The sequence below is a fragment of the Canis lupus genome, chromosome 12 (assembly GCF_003254725.2).
Source record: "Canis lupus dingo isolate Sandy chromosome 12, ASM325472v2, whole genome shotgun sequence".
Classification (NCBI taxonomy): domain Eukaryota; kingdom Metazoa; phylum Chordata; class Mammalia; order Carnivora; family Canidae; genus Canis; species Canis lupus.
This window is the reverse complement of record NC_064254.1, coordinates 8,880,171-8,896,399: the sequence shown is the minus strand read 5'-3', so window position 1 is coordinate 8,896,399 and position 16,229 is coordinate 8,880,171. Positions and strand designations below refer to the sequence as shown.

Here is a 16,229-nt window from a genome sequence, read left to right as displayed (position 1 = left end):
AATAATCCAATTAAAAACTGGGCAGAGGACCTAACTAGACATTCTGCCAAAAAGATATACAGATGGCAACAGACACATGAAGAGATGTTCAATATTGCTCATCATCAGGGAAATAAAAATTAAAACCACATGAGAACACCTTGCACCTGTCAGAATGGCTAAAATTAAAAAGAAATGACAAGTGTTGGTAAGGATGTGGAAAAAGGGGAATCCTCATGCATTGCTGGTGAGAATGCAAACCGGTGCAACCACTGTGGAAAACAGTACAGAGATTTCTCAAAAACTTAAAAATAGAAATACTATACCATAGCATAACATATAGAGTTGTCAAATCACTATGTTGTACACCTGAAACTAATGTAACATTGTGTGTCAACTATTCTTCAGTAAAAATATTTTTTTTTTAAATTTTTATTTATTTATGATAGTCACAGAGAGAGAGAGAGAGAGAGAGAGAGGGGCAGAGACACAGGCAGAGGGAGAAGCAGGCTCCATGCACCGGGAGCCCGACATGGGATTCGATCCCGGGTCTCCAGGATCGCGCCCTGGGCCAAAGGCAGGCGCCAAACCGCTGCACCACCCAGGGATCCCTCTTCAGTAAAAATATTTAAACATTTTTAAAAGAAAGCAAAAAAACCCCTTAAAGTTATAAGTACAGGAGATAAAAAAAATTTTTATCACAAAAATGTATATACATTCTTTCTGATCATGAACAGTGAACATTTCCACACAGCCTGTGGCCTTTGGTCTTGCCTCATGACCGTGGAGAAGCACCCCCAGGGCTCAGCTGTGCAGTACAGTTGTCACCAATATCAACCACATGGCTTCAAAAACTCTGCTAACAGGTGGCTCTAAAGTTTTACCAACTTAGATTGAAGAGGTTATCAGAGGCCCAGGAGACTATGAATGGGTTATATTCATGCTTTGTCTTTCCACCTCGATTATAAAACAAGGTAGAACGAATCTTAGATTTGTTCACAAACAAACTGAGGTACAAAATGAGTGGTTTTTGAAGATTGCAAAGTTAGTTAGATCCAAACCTGGTTTAGTTAGAGGTTAGAACCTCCCCTTCAGTCCCTCCCCAGGATCTCTAGGTGTTTCCTTGAACAGAATTCTTAATTTGCCAGATCCAAAGTCTTACAGGGCAATGCCTTATTCCACCTTTTATTATTATCCATCATGACTCCTAAAAAAAAGCTTTATATAAGGCAGCCCTCAGACTGACTGGCTAGCTGGTCTACCTTTAGAAGAGACAGCTAACACATAGCTGGCCACCTACTTCACAATCTCATATCTCTTCCCACTTGAGTCTCCATCTGAGCTCATTTAAGCTTGCATAGAATGGTACAGTTATGAATCCTCCAAGGGTTAGACCAAGACGTTCATACAACAAGCTCAGAGGTGTCCATTAGTTCCAGGTCCAAAGTGATGTCTGCAAGGCTGCTGCTTGAGTGTGCATATAGGTCATGCTAATTGAACTCAGTTACCATGTATGCTTTACATGTCAAGGACAAAGCCACAGGTCCTAATAGGACTTAATACAGAACCAGAGGCAGGGCTTGACTGGCCGTAAGGCTGGAACTAGCCTTAAATTACTAGCAGTCTAATGCAACCCAGGGAATCTCTACTCCATACTAATGGGAGTCCAACAGAGGAATCAACTCCTACATGTGGACCCGGGAGTATATTAGTGGATAATATTCATGAGGGCCCCTCACTGCTGAGTATCTAGAAAAGTACCCAGTGTGTCTACCTTCTTCCGGGAGGATGTCAAAACGGCTACATTTTGACATCAAACTTTTCATGGCAAAGGTTTTGTCATGTCCCCTGCCATGGCCTCAACATTTCAGTCCTTTGAACACACTGCCCTGATCTTTAGACCTTGGCCCAGGATCCTTGCCTGTATCTTCCACCCTTTTCCTCAAATAGATGCCAGCCTTAAAATTCTAGCCCAGCCATTGTGTTGTCAGAAATTGACCCTGCTTGGCCCATGCTCTGGTATTGACATCACTCCATTAACCCTCAGCACATACAAATTCCATCTGTAGGTGGCTTTCCCCATGTGAGCCTTGGCACATGCTAAGCCATCTCCTCCCAGTGTAGATGTTCTTCCTAGAGGGCAGTGAGCTGTCTGGCATCAGCAATACCACCTTCTGCATCTACTGTGCCTTCACTTACCCCTACCAAAGAAGGAATCCGGAAGAGCATATCTACAAACAATGGGCAGGCAATCCAGGGGCTGACTGGCACTGTCTATAAGAGAATGGACCCACTTGATCTTTTCTTTGTTACTTACCTCATTCAGCTTGACCCAGTTGAAGGACTTCAGTGGATGGGAAGGCTGGGGGACACACTTCTTCCTGAGTGGGATATCACTGCTGGGGCAGGGGTCTGGAGGGAGAGGCAGGCCCATGCTGAAGCAAGGTGGGGCACCAGGGGGAGTGGGAGGCCCACCAGGTGGAAGAGGTGGTGGTGGCGGTGGGGGGCAGCAGGGGAATGGGAGAGGGGGTGGAGGTGGAGGCAGGTCATTGGTTGTCATTGAGGAAGACAAGGTAAGTGGGCCCCCAGGGGGAGGTGGGGAAGATACAGGTCCTGCCTGTGGGAAGACAGAAAAATTAAAAAAGATGAAGCCATCAGCAATGAATGATGCCTTTCAGATCCCCACCACACTATTCCTTTTCTTATTCTTATTCTTCATCTCCACTAGAACCCCAATCCTGCTCTCACTTCCTACATTTTACTCCCCCCCCCATTTCTTCTATGTATCCTAAATATCAAACATGCACATAGACACAACCACAGATACATACACATACATAACACTGGACAAAGTCATAGTTATCACAATGCAACAGCAGGAATGATACATATAGTCGTGTAGGCCACTACCTGCGCAAGGGTAACCAGCTGTACAGGGAGGTGGGGCAAAATCATACTTGCACTCTGCTTTCCTAGGTGTGTTTCCTGGGACAGTGTCACCCAGGGGAAAGAGCATTGTTTTTTTTGTTTGTTTGTCTTTTGTTTTGTTTTTTTTTCTAATTAACACAAAGGTAGCCACCCTTACAACCTCATAGTTCCCTTCTCTCCTGGCCTGAGGTCCTCCTCTCACTTCTCCTTCATTCTGGGGTACTTAGCCCTTCCCCACACCTGCTCTTCCCACCCTATCCTGAAGGTCTCAGCTCAATATGTAAAAGGAATGTGTCCACATACTGAAATTTCACTGAGTTGGGCTACCAGCTCTGCCACTTGTCCTCGAGCCTGGCGCAGCTCCTGGGACTCTCGGGCCAGTTTGTCCTTCATTTTGTTCAGTGTCCGCATCATCTCTTCCTTCTCCAATGTCTTTGTCTCACATTCTCGCTCCTTTCTCTCCAGCTTGCTCACCAGCTCCATGTGTTCTGGGATGGGGGTGGGACAGGAGAGGAAATGGAAAGAGAGAATATGAATATGTGTGTGTCCACCTCTAATGGGTCCTGGGCTGGGCAGGGGAGGGGTTGTGTGGAGCATGAAGTAACTTTAGACAGAGCCCCCTACCTTTCCGGAACTTCTCTGCCTGGTCTCGCCACTGTTTCACTTCATTCTCATTGATGAGCCTGGCGGGGAGTACAGGGAAAGGTCTGTTGATTATTGGCTCACAACTTCCCAGAAGACATATCATTCCCCTATTCCCCACATCAGTTCCCTGATCTCCAATCTGTTCAGTCATATCAAGGAGGCTAGGATTTGGACTCTCCAGATGTCTCTCCAGGTCACCAACCCTAGCCAGTTCTCATGTGTCTCTCTGTGGACTACACAAACTAAAAGGACCTTTAAATAACTTATGATTAAACCACTCTGCGATATAGTTGAAGTTCTTGAGACCAGATTTGAAGAAAACAGCTTAACTAATGGTAGAACTAGGACTAAATCTCAGGCTTCCCTTAGTTGTCTGATGATTTGTACTACTTTGCAAAAATTTTTTTTGCACTGAGAGAGATCAAAATGTTGGTGCCACCATGGCCCAGGCTTCCAAAGACCAATGTGTAAGAATAAGAGAAATCACCCATACCAGCAATACTGAATGAGTATGTTGAGGGTGAAGAGGAGATGTATCTAGATCACAGAAAGTCCTCACTCATGTCAAAATCTTGTAATGAGGGGGGCACTTGATGGGATGAGCACTGGGTGTTATTCTGTATGTTGGCAAATTGAACACTAATAAAAAATAAATTTATTATTAAAAAAATCTTGTAATGGGGATTAAGCTATTACCTAGACACCAAAGTGTAATAGAGATGAAATCCCAGTGTGAGATCCTAATACCATGGACTTTCTTCAGAGAGTTGGAACAAATTATTTTAAGATTTGTGTGGAATCAGAAAAGACCCTGAATAGCCAGGGGAATTTAAAAAAGAAAAAAGAAAAAAGAAAACCATAGCTAATAATCATTTTCTTTTGGTAACTCTGAAAACATGGAAGAGTTAGATTCATGATTCTTGGCCTCCTCAATCAAATCAAGGATATAAAGAGGGAACAGGGTATGAGAGGGGACGTAATTTGTGAAGAGAGTTCTTTGGAGAGAGTCATTACCATCCTTCTTGGGGGTGCTACCTCCTTCACCATCATCCACTGGCTTCTTTGGACACACTCAGAGAGTTCTGACCCACATTCCCTGATGTTGGAAGGGAGGCATGGTGGACTGGAGCCTGACTTGGGGCCAGGCAGGTCCAAAGACTGAAGACACATTAACCAGGGGAGTGGTGCTGTGCCGGGACCATCCAGCACTCCTGGAATTTGTTGGTAGAGATTGTACCAGGATTTCTCATGAACCAGATGTAAGCATCATGGAAAAAAAAAAAAAAGCATCATGGAGATACTAGGATGATGCCATTTTAAGTCCTGTCCAAGATGTCCACCTAGCAGAAAATTGCACACTTTAACATTGTGCCATTGTGCACTGAATTGCCAGTGAATCAGGAGCTGATGGAAGGGATGATAACAACCAGTCCTAGGGGATAAAAAGGCCTTGCATGGCCAGTGACCAGGGTTTTATAGTGAGAGGCATGTAACAAGGAACTTCAGAAGATCTCAGAAATAATTCATGTCTCTATCTATGTGCCAAGGCCAAAGGATAGGAAGCCTGTCTATTAAGTTACCTAATAAAACAAGACCTTTCCCTCTGCTGCTCCTTCCTGCCCCCATACTGCCTCTGGTAAGGGTTAGAAACTGGTTAGTTAATAGAAGAGGTGGTGTTTCTGTGTGTGTGTGTGTGTGTGTGTGTGTGTGTGTGTGTGTAGAATGGGTTAAAAGAAAAACAGAACAGAGAAAGAAAGCTGGTCATCACACACACCCTTCCCACTGTAGCTTCCAGCCCCAGCCCAGCAAAGAGATTTAATGCTAAATCAAATCTAGAATTCACATGGTTCACATCTGGTACTAGTTCTTCTAGTTGCAGATTTGAGACTATGTTTATGGCTTTAAATGATCTTAGAACTTCCATTGCCCAAGAAGAGGCATAAACATTGGACCTTATGCATTTTCATCCTCTGGCAGAGGAAAAGCTTCCCCACTAAATAGTGTAAAGAATTAGTAGAAAACAAAAATAAAAATTAGAATAAAGCTGCATTTTGATTACTTTGCTAGTTGCACTTGTCCAGTGTACCAGTGGGATTAACTACATGAATACCCAACTACTTGTACAAGTGAAAACAGTAGCATGAGTAGTTCAAAAATTGTTTTCTACCTGGCTTTGGAATTTGACACGATGAATCCTTGAGAGCCAATTTATCTATTTAAACGGCAACTAGTTCAGATTCTCATTTATAGCAGCATTATTTACAAACGCCAAGATATGGAAGCAGCCTAAGTGTCCATCAATTGGTGAATGGATAAAGAATATGTGGTGTATATATACAATGGAATATTATTCAGCCATAAAAGAATGGAATCTTGCCATTTGCAATGACATGGATGGAGCTAGAGAGTATAATGCTAAGCAAAATAAGTCAGAGAAAGACAAATACCATTATGATTTCACTCACAGATGGAATTTAAGAAACAAACCAAATGAGCAAAGGGGGGAAAAAAAAGAGAAAGAAAGAGACAAATCAAGAAAAAAACTCTTAACTATAGAGAACAAACTGATGGTTACCAGAGGGGAGCGGGGCAGGGGGATGGGTGAAATAAACAATGAGAGTTAAGGAGCGCACTTATGATAAGCACTGGGCAATGTAACAAATTGTTGAATCATTATATTGCACACCTGAAACTAAAGTAACACTGTATGTTAACTAACTGGAAATCAAATAAAAACTTAAAAAAGAAAATTAAGTGAAAGTTTAAAATTAAAAATTAGTGTTAACATAACATCTGATTATTGCTAATTTAAACTTGGTTCTCTGTGTTTCTCTATACACAGGGTCAAAGAAAAGCCAGAAGACCTTAGGCTCTGACATCCTTATCCAATAGCTTTAGTCAAATTGCCATGCTCGATTTCAGTGATCAGCAAATTTTCTATAAAGAGTTAGAATAAATATTTTAAGTTTTATATACCAGGTATAGTTTCTGTTACATAGTCTCATTTGTTTTTATTTATTTTATTTCTTTGAAGATTTTATTTATTTATTCATGAGAGACACAGACAGAGAGAGGCAGAGACACAGGCAGGGGGAGAAGCACACTCTCCTGGAGAGCCTGATGTGGGACTTGATCCCAGGACCCCGGGATCACGACCTGAGCCAAAGGCAGACACTCAATCACTGAGCCACCCAGGTGCCCCTCTCATTTGTTTTTAAAAACTCTTTTAAAATGTAAAAATTATTCTTAGCTCATGGATCATACAAAAGCAAGTTGGAAGACTGGTTAGTCCACAGACCATAATCAATATGTTTAAATTCTTCTTCTAGGGATCCCTGGGTGGCGCAGCGGTTTGGCGCCTGCCTTTGGCCCAGGGCGTGATCCTGGAGACCCGGGATCGAATCCCATATCAGGCTCCCGATGCATGGAGCCTGCTTCTCCCTCTGCCTGTGTCTCTGCCTCTCTCTCTCTCTCTCTCTCTATCATAAGTAAATAAATAAAAATTAAAAAAAAAAAAAAAAAAAAAAAGAAAAAAAAAAAAAAATAAATTCTTCTTCTATCCACTCCATGCAGTAGATCATTAAAGCTGAGTACACTCCCAATAAACCTGTGCTGTTCAATATGGTAGTCACTAGCCATGTTATGTGGCTATCTGAATTCAATTAAAGTGAAATAAAGTTTTTAACTCAGTTCTTCAGTCACATTATCCACATGCCAAGTGCTCAGCAGCCACGTTTGAACAGTGCCTATATGGAACATCTCCATATTGGACATGTTTCTTATGGTGCATTTGGAGGCATGTGGTTTACGAGAGGGAGCAGAGGTTTCACTGTGAGAGTCCACGAAGGAGAGGGATGGGGAAGAAGGAGGAAGACAGGTGGGAGCTGGCCACTGCTCACATGTTGACAATGTTCTTGACGTTGAAGTTCTCCAAGGGAGCCAGGTCAGGGTCCACACCCCTCTCGTCCTGGAGGACAATCTGCTGAAGGATGCGGTCCAGGAGCTGCCACTGCTGGAGGTAGCCACCGTTCCGCTTGTCTGGGGGTGGAGGGAGGACAACAGACATCATAACTTTAATGAGCCCTGGAGCCCCCTGGGACCCTGCCCTAGAGTCACTGCCTGGGCCCAGGCTGGTGAAGCATGCCTTCTTCCTCTGTTGGCAAGATCCCAGTCTGATAGGGGAGGCAATGATGCTGCTGATGCTGATGATGGAGATTCGCAAATGTGGTCATTTGTTGATGATCTGCAACTCACTTTCTATGAATGTGTCAATTCTCTACACATTTCTCTACTCCCTAAAGTGCTTACTGGTTGCTTTTCTTCCCTGTAGGTACCCTAAGTGGCCTATGCCTTGGGAATGCAAATTGCCTTTTCCATTATCTAAAAACAGTACCTTTCAGAAAGTAAATCTGCTCCAAAATATTACCTGCTAAATAATGAAGACTCCAGGGAAATTTTAAAAAAGGAAAAGGTTTTAGGATTATCTATGCTGTTGTTCTACAGTGAAAGATGAATGGAAACTAATTACAGGTATGGACTGAGAGAGAGTCAGAATGGGTTGGAGAAGTGCTAATGGAATTCAGGCAGATTTCTCAGTGAAGGTGACCCTGAACTGTGAAGGCAAAGGCTTGTGCATGATCTTACAGGGCCCTGCTCCCATCCTCTGTAATCAAGGTTTGGTGGGACATGGACCTTCCTTTCATGTGCTAGCCACAAGTCCCCATCCCTCAGTTCTTGATCCCAAGTACTTTCTCTCAACTGACCACCAAAGGAGGTCAACCAGCATGATGACGACCTCTAAGTCAAACCATAATGCTTACAATGGGAAGGTTATGTCTGCAAAACCCCATGTTGAGGCAGAAGAGATCCATGGTCAATGTTCATGGAACACAACACATAAGACCCTGTGAGAGGAGATGCTGGGTTTCTCAGGGACTTCCTACATCTTCTGTGCGGATCTCTGGACTGAACTTTAGAGAATGGATACCTTCCTGGTCTAGGTCACTGTATCTGTTTTCCTTTCCATCACTTTACTGACACAGGCTTTGCCATGTAGCATAGTTTTCCATTTACCTCTCACCTGGGAAAACAGGGTAAAGCCAGGTCACTGGCTCACAGAAGTACAACATGTTTCATCTAAGGCCATGACCACAAAGAAACAAAAATTCCTTCATATCTACAGATTTTCCCAGCCTCAAGTTCATTCACTATAAAGTGGTTATAATAATGCCCACTCCTAAAGTCATTTTGAGGTTTAGAGATGCTATGCCTAAGGGCCTTGCATCACACATGACCCAGAGTTGGCATACAGTAAGTTGTAGTTATTGCCATCATCAACATGAATACCCGTGCCACCATCACCACCACTAGAGTCTGCCTAGATTGACCATGATGGTTGGCCATATTAGTCTTCCAAATTTTCAATTTTCTGAAGAGCTTAAATACCAAATGGTACAGTTACAGCTCATTTCAAATTGCATGCTAGGGTGGCTATTAGTAATCATGTGCAATTTATTCAGTCACTGTGCACACCTGGATCTTAAGAGCTTAGCATCTGCTAAGCTTAGATGCTGACCTTTGATATTTGCAAAGAGACACAAGGGTAATAAGTATGTTAAAGTGGAGCTCACAAGGTAGGGATGGAGGAGTTGATATACCTTGAAAAAAGGCATGTTCAGTCTACATCTGTGCTACTCCCCAAAACTTGTTTTTGGAGCTCCCCAAGAGGATGGATCAGTCCCCTGTCATAAGCTGATAGCTGTTTGATTTTGCAGTGATCAAGCTACTGCTTGGTAGACCAGGACCTTAGCACTCTTCAGGGCCTAGTCATCAGCTTCTCTCCTGGGTGACAATGGATGTCCTGACCCCAAAGAAGGAGGGAAGAACAAGGGCCTGGATCCTGTGGTCAGGCCTCCTGGGGGGCATTACAAAGAGAGACCCAGTCAGATTCGTCAACCCAGGGGTTCCTGACAGCTTGTTTCAACCTTCCACTAGCCAGGGCCCAGGCTGGCTGAAGAGGTGACAATTGCAGGCTACTCACAGGGCATCTGTAGGCAGTGGTGCAGGACAGACAGCAAGCAGGGGTAGGCTTCAGTGTGCTTTAGCTTCTTGTGGATCAGCTCAAACATCTGGGAAGCACTCTTGGTGTCGATGTGGACCTGAGAGAATGGAGGGCACAGTGAATGGGAAGGAAGAAGAGAGGAGAAAATCCTACTTCCATCCACTGAGCCCCATTCCCCAGGATGATGTTCCCGGGCTTAAAAAGGAAGGCACAGAGAAAAGGAGGAGGGAGATGTCCTAATTATATAAAGCAGGATTTCTCAATCTCAGCACTATTGGCATCTTGGACCAGAATCATTCTTTGTTGTGGGGAGCTGTCCTGTTCACTGTAGGCTATTCCACAGCATCCTTGGTCAGTATCTATCAGATTCCAGTGGCATCTTCCTTGCACCAGTTGTAACAACAAAAAATGTCCACAGGGGAAGGAGGAGGCAAAGTCACTCCTGGTTGAGAACTACTGATTCAAACTAAGGGAAGGGGTCAGGGGCATAGACAACTCAAAGACCATGTAATATAGTTCCACACAACCTGGGTTCAAATTCCAGATCTACTCTCTCATTGTGTGACCACAGGCAAGCTAATCTCAGTCTCTCCACCTGTAAATCCCAGGCTTTTGTGACAGTATAATGGGTTGGTGCTTGGTGACTGCAGCACCACTAGAAGGAGGTTTCCATTTGGATAGAGATTTTATAATATGATATTAAAGCAGTAGAATTGTGTATTTTCAGGGTTATTGAGGCCAAAATGAAAAGACAATCTGGTTTGTGAAGCATGATCTGGTAAGTGATAGGGAGACAGGACTCAGGAAATTGCTGGAAAGCAGAGGGAATGTCGTCTAGGAGAGGCATTTGAGAATAATCATGTTTAAGAACTGGCTCTCTTTCCTTTGGACATTGTGATCTCCCAGCAGAGGAGATACCCTACCAGGTTAGGCCTGCCAGGTGAGGCCCCCAGAGCCAACACACTTCCAGGCTCCAGAAGTAGGACCTGGTTATAGGGCCATTCACCAGGGAGGCCAACCAACACTGGACCGACCACATGGGATCTGGAGGAGAGGCTGTGGGGCCACCAGGACCCCATGCAGTTATCCCATCCCTGCAGGCTTCTCACCATGTCAAACCTCCTGGCTAGCTCCAGGTCATCCTCATTCCGGACCATCTCAAAGAAGTCTAAATGCCTAGATAGGATGGGGGGATAGAGTAGAGTAGATATTACCTCTAGGTAATCCATACATCTGCAGTGGGGATGGGTGGCTTGGGCCTTACTTGTCCAGGATGGCATTCTCATGCTGCCGGAGTTTGTCAATCACAGGCTGAATCCCCAGCATCAGGAACTCGTACCGTAGATGAAGGCGGAACTCCAGATTATCCTGGGGATCACCAGGGAGAACAAGAATTATTGGCTTGTGGCTCTTCCACCAGAGTCCCCAGTGGACCCACCCCAGTCCTTGTCCTACCCTATCACCTACAGCAACCCATCTGGAACTGCTTCAAGTCCAGCGCTCCAAGAAAGGGCAGGAGGAGATACCCTTGACCTTGTTATTTGCTCCTATTAGGTTTCCTGCTTCACTTCCTTCAAATTTCTTACCAGTTTTCTCAGCCTTTGGCATCAAAGAGTGATACGATAGAATAATGTAGAACATAAGCTTTGATTTCAGACAGGTCTTGGTTCAAATCCCTGCTCTGACGCTCACTAGTTTTGTGACTTTGTAAAGCCTTAGTTTCCTCATGTGTAAAATGGGAATGATATTACTTACCTATAGGGGTGATACTCATTAAGAATTATCTGATGAAGTACGGTTACCAACTAATCAGAACAGATTAGTATAGCTAGTATCAACAAAGATGATGCCAGCGCCTTAGGGACAGATTTTTCCCTCACCTCACCAAACCAAACTCACTAAACCCACCTCACCAAACTCAGCTTATCAGGACTAGATGCAAGAAAAGTATGCTGACAGAAAAGAGGGAAAGGTAGAGATTATTAAATTGCCCCTTTTGACCTTTAACAAGCCAATCTTGGTTGGGGTAAGTGGTTCCCTTAGAATTTGGGGAGTTAACCTGCTCTTCAAGTTCTTCTTCAACTGTTGCTAGTTTTACGGTCTGAGAACCCCATTCTGACCCCATAGTTAGGAAAATCAGAAGCCATACCTCCTAACAGAAGGTGCTAGAGGGCATGGCCAGCCAACTCAGAAACCAGTCCAGGAGCAGGTCTTTAGAAAGAAGGGTCCACACTTGCCCTCCTCCCATAAATGATCCCCCACCACCCTAAGCCAGCATCAGCTAGCCAAGCTTGGGGTTTGTCCAGGAGACACATAATGCACAATGCAACCCATGCAAGAAACTCCTCAAGAGCCCCTCATGACAGCAAGGTTCATGACAAGCTATTCCTTCTCTGCCCCAAGTGAAGGAGGCAAGAGTTGATAAAGATAATCCGAAGACAGTGATGGTAGTGACAGTCACACCAACAAGCGGTCTCGGCCCCTTCCCTCTTGCACACACTCCCCTGGATCCAGAAAGTCCAGGAACAGTAAGGGCAAGGAGAAGATGATTCACCTCTCCAGCTCCAGCATTAAGGACAGCATTGATGAAGGACATGATGGCTGTTTTCAGATTCACTTCATCCCGATACCGGCCCAAACTTCGGTCTAGCTCATTCAGCAGTGTCTGGAATGAAAGGCAGGACAGGAGAGGAAAGGTGGGCTCAGGCTCCCACATACCCAGCCTCTCTGCCAGTGCCCCCACCATTCCAGCTGCCGAGCCTGCCCCATATGCTTGCTTTACCCAATCTATCCAGCTTACCTTGGGCCCTCCAGAAAGCTCAGCTTTTCCACGAAGCATCCTTTGCCTCTCAACAGCTCAGTCTCAGTCCTGCCTTACTTCCTCTCCACTCATTTCCAGGGCTTAGTTTATTTTGTAGGGCAGTGCCAAAATGCTGCTTCAGCACTTCACAGCTATTTACAGCTCTAACTGTTTATGGCTCGTAAATCTTCCTGCCCAGCTCCTTGACGGCACAGACACTGCCTTTTACCTCTTTTGAATCTCTTACAAAGGGTCAGGGGCCACTTTCTGCACAGGGTAAGTGTCTAAAAATGATACTTGGTCTATGGTAGACAAACCATAGTATTTGTAGTGACAGTTTACATCTATTGATACTTACTCTACATAAGACACATGATACTAAACTATCTCATTCCTTTTCTGGGGCACATCAAGGAGAGGAAAAAAGAATAGCATGGCCTAAGCATCCAGCACTGTTCCCCAGGTCCCCATGGTAAGCGCCAGCCGTAGGGCTTAAAATCTTGGCCCTAGCAATTGCATTCAATTCCATTTTTTAAATTTTTTAAAAATTTATTTATTCATGAGAGACACAGAGAGAGAGAGGTAGAGACACAGGCAGAGGGAGAAGCAGGCTCCATGCAGGGAGCCTGACATGGGACTTGACCCCGGGTCTCCAGGATCACTCCCTGGTTCGAAGACAGCGCTAAACCACTGAGCCACCCGGGCTGCCCTCAATTCCATATTTGACTGAGCCGCTGTAATTAGCCAGGCACCCGGCTCAGAGATGTAGAGCCATAGACCAACAATCCAGTCTCAAGAAACCTACGGTCTAGCGAGGAGTCCATTTTCCCAGCCAAACTCATATCTCTTAAGGTCCCTTACATCTTTGTATATAAACCCTCTGCTAGGCCCCTCACCTGAAAGCGCGTCCGCTCAGCTGCATACACCTGGTAGTGTAGCATGGCCTGCAGCACCTTCTTGTGGCCACCAGGCACCAGGCACACGGCGCCCAGGATCTCCAGCACGGCCACCTTGGTCTTGCTGTTCTCTGTACGCAGGCTCTGTGCAATGGTGCTGATGGCCTCAGGCTGCGCCAACACATGCGCCCGCCCCTGGGAGTTGTTCATCAGAGCCTTGATGCAACCGATGAGGGAGGTGTGGATGCGACTTTCACAGGTGGCATGGTCCATGCTCCGGAGGAAATTCAGCAGACAGGTCAAACCCTCCAGCTCAATGAAGCGTGTCACAAACCTGTCCAGGCCAGAGCCATGAGCACAACAGGTGTCCTGAATTCGCATGTTATTCTTTTTTTTTTTTTTAAGGTTTTATTTATTTATTCATGAGAAAGACGAGAGAGAGAGAGAGAGAGAGAGAGAGGCAGAGACATAGGCAGAGGGAGAAGCAGGCTCCATGCAGGGATCTTGACGCAGGACTCAATCCCGGGATTCCAGGATCACAGCCTGAGACAAAGGCAGACGCTCCACCACTGAGCCACCCAGCCATCCCTGAGCCACCCAGGCATCTCTGCACGTTATTCTATATACACTTTGCAAATAGTTACCCCCTAACCTGTGTCCCACCTACAGTAGCCACGTGGCTCATTTAGAGAGTTTACTGAAAGCACTGAAATCCTATCACCCTCACAGGAGACTGATGCCTTATTTGCACCTTAAATACCATGTATTTGCAGGTCATTGACTGTCACTGCATAGCTGTGATGGTGTATACGTGAAGGGAATGCTTGTAGCAATTATTACTATAATTATCATTGCTATTAAACCTGGAAATTCATCTCCAGAGAGGATGGAGATTAAGAGAATTACAGTCGGAAGACAAAGAGGACTTCTAGACAGGGCAGCCATCAGAGTCACTGGGTCACAGGACCAAGGCTTGGGAAGGCCCTTTTCAAGGGATCCTTATGAAAATAGCTGTTATCTGGAATGTTAGAAGCAAGCATTAACAGCCATTTCGTTCAGGAGTTCCTTTTTTTAAAAAATTTTACTTATTTATTCATGAGAGACAGAGAGAGAGAGAGAGAGAGAGAGAGAGAGAGAGAGAGAAGGCAGAGACATAGGCAGAGGGAGAAACAGGTTCCTTGCCAGGAGCCTGATACAGCATTTGATCCCGGACCCACGAATCATGCCCTGAGCCGAAGGCAGATGCTCAACGGCTGAGCCCCCCAGGCATCCCTTGTTCAGGGGTTCTTAATCTGGACTCTGTGTTCCTCTAAGGGGTCTATGGCTAACGTGCAGGGGTCTGTGAACTTGGATGGGAAAAAGAAGTTACACTTTTATTTTTGGTAACCTCTACCTGAAATGTATCATTTCTTTCTATGCTGAATGTGGGCAATAAACTACAGTGGTATTCGCAGAATCTGTGATTTTGTTACCCAAAGAAATCAGCTATTTTTATATCAAATTATAGTTGTTGCAGGTGTCTCAAACTATCATTTCCACTCATCAGCACTTCAGAATCATGGTGGTTGCCAGTTCTTACTGTTTAAAGCATAAAGAAGCACATTAATTGCTACCTCACGAATTTTGCATATTTGGTAACTGTATTTCAATTTAATTGGTTTATTATTCATCTTATCTATTTTATTATTTAAAAATATCATTCTGATAAGCAGTCAATAGGTTTCATCTGGTGCCAAAGTCATCCATAGCACATGTGCCCTCATACACGCAAACACACAAAAAGGCTTAGAACACTTGATTTCATAGAATAATAATGATCTAAGGACATGTCATAAATGGAGCTGAGGGAACCGTTGCATATAATTAATACATTTGGTCCCAACTTTATTTGTGTATTTCCATATTATTATACAAATATGTCTATAAAATAGAACATACTCTCAAGTCATTAAAATGTGTATTATTTATTTCTATTATACACTTTCCTGTATTATGCAGAATTTCCACCATGTATAACTTTTGTAAACAGAATTTTACTAAGGGAAAGAAAAGTAAAGTGAAGTGGGAGACAAACCTGGCAACCTTCCATCAACTCCTTTCCTCTATGTCCTCATCCTTTCTGCATCCCCTTCCCATACAAGCCCCCCGCCCCCAGCAACCACAAATGGGATTAAGATGCTCCCATTCTCCCAAGGTTCTAAGTTCTGGCTCCCAAAGTAGAAAGATTGGCCTCTACTTCACACACACGCACACACATAAATGCACACAGGCAGGCCAGTATGCTGGTAGACATTTAACAACCGGCTTTCTAAAGAAAGAAAAACAAGGCCTGATTGTAGTGTTTCCTAATTTCTAGAGTATAAATATTCCCAGCATAGCTAATTTCAAGCTATCAATGTGACATCATTGAACATGGAGCTGGAAAGCGAAGCAACATTTATAGTACATTTGAGTCTTGAATAGCACGGATTTGAACTGTAGATCCACTACGAGTTAAATACAGTACAATACTAGGGATGTATTTTCCTTATGATTTTCTTAACAATTTCTTTTCTGTAATTGTAAGAATACAGTATATAATATATATAACATATAAAATACATTAATCAACTCTATGTTATTGGTAAGGCTGCTGGTCAAAAGTAGGCTGTTAGTAGTTAAGTTTTGGGGTGTCAAAAGTTATATGCAGATTTTCGACTGCATGGGCATTGGCACTCCTAACAGCCACCTTGTTCAGGGTCAGCTGCATTTCCACCACGCATATACAACGAGTATACACTCAAGACCACATAGAACAGTAAAGAACATACATAAAACCAAAATGCAGTAAGATCATTAGGTAATTAGGGAGTGAAAAGTTTTAAGTATTTATTACTTTTGGTTTTGGTATAACTTACTTAGTTTTAAGTTTATATAACAT

General features: G+C 44.0%; 1 protein-coding gene across 7 annotated transcripts in view; it reads right to left on the bottom strand.

Moving 5' to 3' along the window:
- DAAM2 (dishevelled associated activator of morphogenesis 2) overlaps positions 1-16,229 on the bottom strand; it is a 122,166-nt gene that overhangs the window by 26,750 nt on the left and 79,187 nt on the right. For all 7 annotated transcript variants that reach the window (XM_049092071.1, XM_049092073.1, XM_049092070.1 and 4 more), the window contains 9 exons: positions 13,310-13,643; positions 12,168-12,278; positions 10,878-10,981; positions 10,723-10,789; positions 9,593-9,710; positions 7,452-7,590; positions 3,532-3,590; positions 3,211-3,395; positions 2,297-2,596 (listed from right to left, as the gene is read on the bottom strand). In XM_049092071.1, the coding sequence (XP_048948028.1) occupies positions 2,297-2,596; positions 3,211-3,395; positions 3,532-3,590; positions 7,452-7,590; positions 9,593-9,710; positions 10,723-10,789; positions 10,878-10,981; positions 12,168-12,278; positions 13,310-13,643 (1,417 nt within the window). The remainder of the gene's footprint in view (positions 1-2,296; positions 2,597-3,210; positions 3,396-3,531; positions 3,591-7,451; positions 7,591-9,592; positions 9,711-10,722; positions 10,790-10,877; positions 10,982-12,167; positions 12,279-13,309; positions 13,644-16,229) is intronic.